At 43.9% G+C, this 3,634-nt stretch overlaps 1 protein-coding gene across 1 annotated transcript; it reads right to left on the bottom strand.

The window, feature by feature from the left end:
• Positions 1 to 3,080: 3,080 nt before the first annotated feature.
• Positions 3,081 to 3,391, bottom strand: LOC147440321 (uncharacterized). Its single transcript, XM_086483682.1, has 2 exons — positions 3,373 to 3,391; positions 3,081 to 3,295 (listed from the first exon to the last, which is right to left on the bottom strand). The coding sequence occupies exons 1-2, from the start codon at positions 3,389 to 3,391 to the stop codon at positions 3,081 to 3,083; spliced, it is 234 nt and encodes a 77-aa protein (XP_086339808.1).
• Positions 3,392 to 3,634: the final 243 nt, after the last annotated feature.

Below are 3,634 nucleotides of genomic sequence, written 5' to 3'. Positions count from 1 at the left end.
CTCTCTCTCTCTCTCTCTCTCTCTCTCTCTCTCTCTCTCTCTCTCTCTCTCTCTCTCTCTCTCTCTCTCTATGTGTGTGTGTGTGTGTGTGTGTGTGTGTGGCTCAACAAGAAACACCCAACGGGCCCGATTAGGGCCCTCTGTATATTAATCTGCAGCCCGCCGGGCTTTACGGTTTTCCCGGTGGGCCCGTAGGGAAAATGCATAAGCTCGATGGGGCGGCCCGACGAAAAAATGCAAAATCCTGAAGGGATTTTTGTGGGTTTCCAGGTTTGTTTAAATCGGCTTGTTTGTGATCATATTAACTGTGATTATGTAAATATATCAACAAGACCTTGTGATCACACAATTTTTTTGGTGATTACGTAAATATTAAATCCCTAATAGACGCAATCAAGCGTCTAAGAATATATGAGAGACTATATATATCAGACGCTTTGGTGAAAGGAGGAGGATTGGTCCATGGACTTCTCAAATTGAGCTCTAGTTTGAGGGTTGAGATTTGGCAACTTGGGAAAATTGCCAAAGTGTTTGATGGTGTACTTTGTCCGCGATCCCAGCATCCACTCCTCGCTCGCCAAAATGTAGTAGAATATTTCTAGTGCATAGATTGTTGTGAATGAAGTCATGACTATGCATGAATTTTGTCATCTGCAGAGAGGAATTCCAAACTCCGAGCAAAACGTTTCGAGCAATCATAAAACGGAGAAATTCCGAACATGATTGATATTTTATAAAAAAATCATAAAAGGAATTTGCATAGCAAAAGACATACAATAGTTTAGCTTTCCATAAAGACAACATCCCCCCCCCCACCCCCCCCCCCCCCCCTTGTCTCTACCCAACCCGCCACTTATTTGAAAATTGGAATATCCAACTATACTCTAAGGTATCCCTACATCATCATTTTAGATTGGCCACCATGGCTGTCGATTTGTTAGTCCTTAGCTTCCCCTTCCTCATGTCTCAGAAACTTGACACTTATAGTGGCACCCCAATTGTGTTGGAGTGGTGCTACAAGCTACCAAGGAGGTTCAATGCTATTGAATTTCTCTGCAGTGCACATCGGTTGTTGCAATTCATATCATTAGTAGGAGCTGTGTGTGATTGTCTCCGAGATCTTTGCTTGCTGCCAATTCGAGGTATTTTTTTTAAGTTTTGGAGGTCGCCACCATGTTCTCTCTCTCTCTCTCTCTCTCTCTCTCTCTCTCTCTCTCTCTCTCTCTCTCTCTCTCTCTCTTTGAAAAAAGCATCTCTTGAGTAGTCTTATGTTTACAAGTGTTTACAAGTATGGATCCACCAAGACAAATCCAGTACACAGACCAAGACGAGAGAGAGACATAAATTCAAAGACTTATTTGGGTATGATCGTAACATCACCCGCATAAATATATTCACCGTCATTCCCATTTGAAGTTTTTGAACCATGCATTAAAATGGTGAATCCCCCATTACTGGGCGCAATGGAGTACAAAGTGTCTCCTTTCTCAATGTGGTACCTAGGTGGTATACTTGTGTTTGTAGAGAAGTGGCTTCACCATCTTGTAGAAGCTCCATGCAATACCACCGCGCCGTTTTTATTCCTGTTTCCGCTTGGTCTAGTAGACTACATGCTCTTGGGTCTCTTTTATGCAGCAGACAGCAAACAACCCCACAAGCACAACTCACAATCGGCTATAGTGGAAAGTCCCCCCTAGGGCTAGAAAAATACATTTTTCCTAACCGATCAAAATAAGGGAAAACTTGAAATTCTCCCAGTTTTTAGGTCAAAATTTGAAGCTTTGGCCGGTAGCTACACTAAAACTTGTGTAAATTTGTCGGTTTTCTTAAAGGCAAGCTCAAAATCTTACCGAGATTTCATAATTTCAGCCGTTTGAAATACACTAGACCCCGTTTTTTTCTAACACTGGTCCCACCACCCCACCCCTCCACCCCCCCCCCCCCCCCCCCCCCCCCCCCCCCTTCTCTCTCTCTCTCTCTCTCCCAAAAAATTTAAAAAGGGAAAATTACCAAAACACCCCTCTTATTTATGGAAATTCCCAAAATACCCCTCAAATTTCAAAAATTGCCAAAATACCATTGTATCTGTTTTGGTTGGATTGCTCAAGATTTTGTAATCTTTATTTCCTTTTTAGAATCCAAATCTTAGCATGTAATTTGTCACAAAATTATGTCTAAAAATAATGAAGCATTTCATCTTGGAAGCCAAGATAACTAGCTCAAATTCTAGTTTTAACATCCTGTATTGATAGATACTCGGTTTCCTTTTGAAAAGCTACCAGTTTTTTCTTCTTTGGAGGAATTTAATCTCACCACCCTTGATATTTTAGAAGTTTTGGGAAATTTGAAGGGAATTTATGACAAAATATTGGGGGAATTTTTTGAAATTTGAAGGGCATTTTGGGAATTTCCACAAATTAGAGGGACATTTTGGTAATTTTTCCCATTTAAAAATATAAAAAAAAACTCTATTGAAACAGCATGTGCCAGCGCAGATTGTTTCAAGAGGTTTGTTTTAAAATTTTGGACCTCTGGTTGACACTTTTGGATTGCTCCACCGTGCCGATTTTCTCTTCATCTGGCCTAGTCTACAAATGCCATTACTCCTCTGGTCTAGAAATATGCTCTCTCGCTTGTCTTATATCAACAATTATGTTATAGAACCCTCTCTCTCAACACTCTCTCTCTCTCTCTCTCTCTCTCTCTCAAACAAACAAAGAAAACCTCCTGGAAATAGTCCCTCTCTCAAAAACAAACAAAGAAAACCTCCTGGAAACAGTCCGGCGCGGCGCGGACTGTTTCCAGGAGGTTTTCTTTGTTTGTTTGAGAGAGAGAGAGAGAGAGAGAGAGAGAGAGAGAGAGTTGGCTCGAACGAGCTGCGCATGTGAAGGGGTTGGCGAGTTGCACATAAAGGGTTGGCTCGAACGAGCTACACTTGAAGGGGGAGGCCCTCTCTCTCAACCGGGGCGGACTGTTTCCAGGAGGTTTTTCTTAAGTTTTACGAGAGAGAGAGAGAGAGAGAGTTGAGAGAGAGGGCCTCCCCTTCACGCACACCAACTTTGGACTGCCTCGGCTACCGGTTATATCACCAACGCAGGCTCGCCCTCGCAGGACGACATCAACTCGCGTTCAGTATGTGCACAACTTGGGCAGCAGCTCCTACTTCCAGCAAGGTAGCAGCGGGCAGCTGCACCACCATTTGCACCGCTGGTTCGACTGTCGTCAACATGTGCGGCAACAACGGCTACACCACCTGCACCAATGCGAGGAGCGGCCTCAACTCCATCCTCTCCTCCTGCGTCGCCAATGTGGGCGGCACCGCTCTCAGTTCCCGAACTTATCCGCCAAGGCAAATTGGGTGAAGGCGAGTACCCATTGACTTGAGCAACATTTAGAGCTGCAATAGGAATTCAACACACACAGAGTCACTCCATGCCAGTCAAGTGGATTACCTTTGCCAACACAGTAGCTCTAAGTGACTAGGGTGACATTCAGTGTTGGGCCAGCAATGGAATGCAACACTCAGGATCACTACTCTGCTGAAAATAGAAGAGAGAGAGCCTTAGGGAAAAGGGTCAAACGATCGACGACACATGGCCCAGAGAGAGAGAGAGAGGGAGAGAAAGAAAGAACG

Source organism: Adiantum capillus-veneris, chromosome 15 (assembly GCF_014529385.1).
Source record: "Adiantum capillus-veneris isolate H3 chromosome 15, ASM1452938v2, whole genome shotgun sequence".
NCBI classification, from domain to species: Eukaryota; Viridiplantae; Streptophyta; class Polypodiopsida; order Polypodiales; family Pteridaceae; genus Adiantum; species Adiantum capillus-veneris.
Note: the sequence above shows the minus strand (reverse complement) of the source record. Positions and strands in the feature narration are given on the sequence as shown.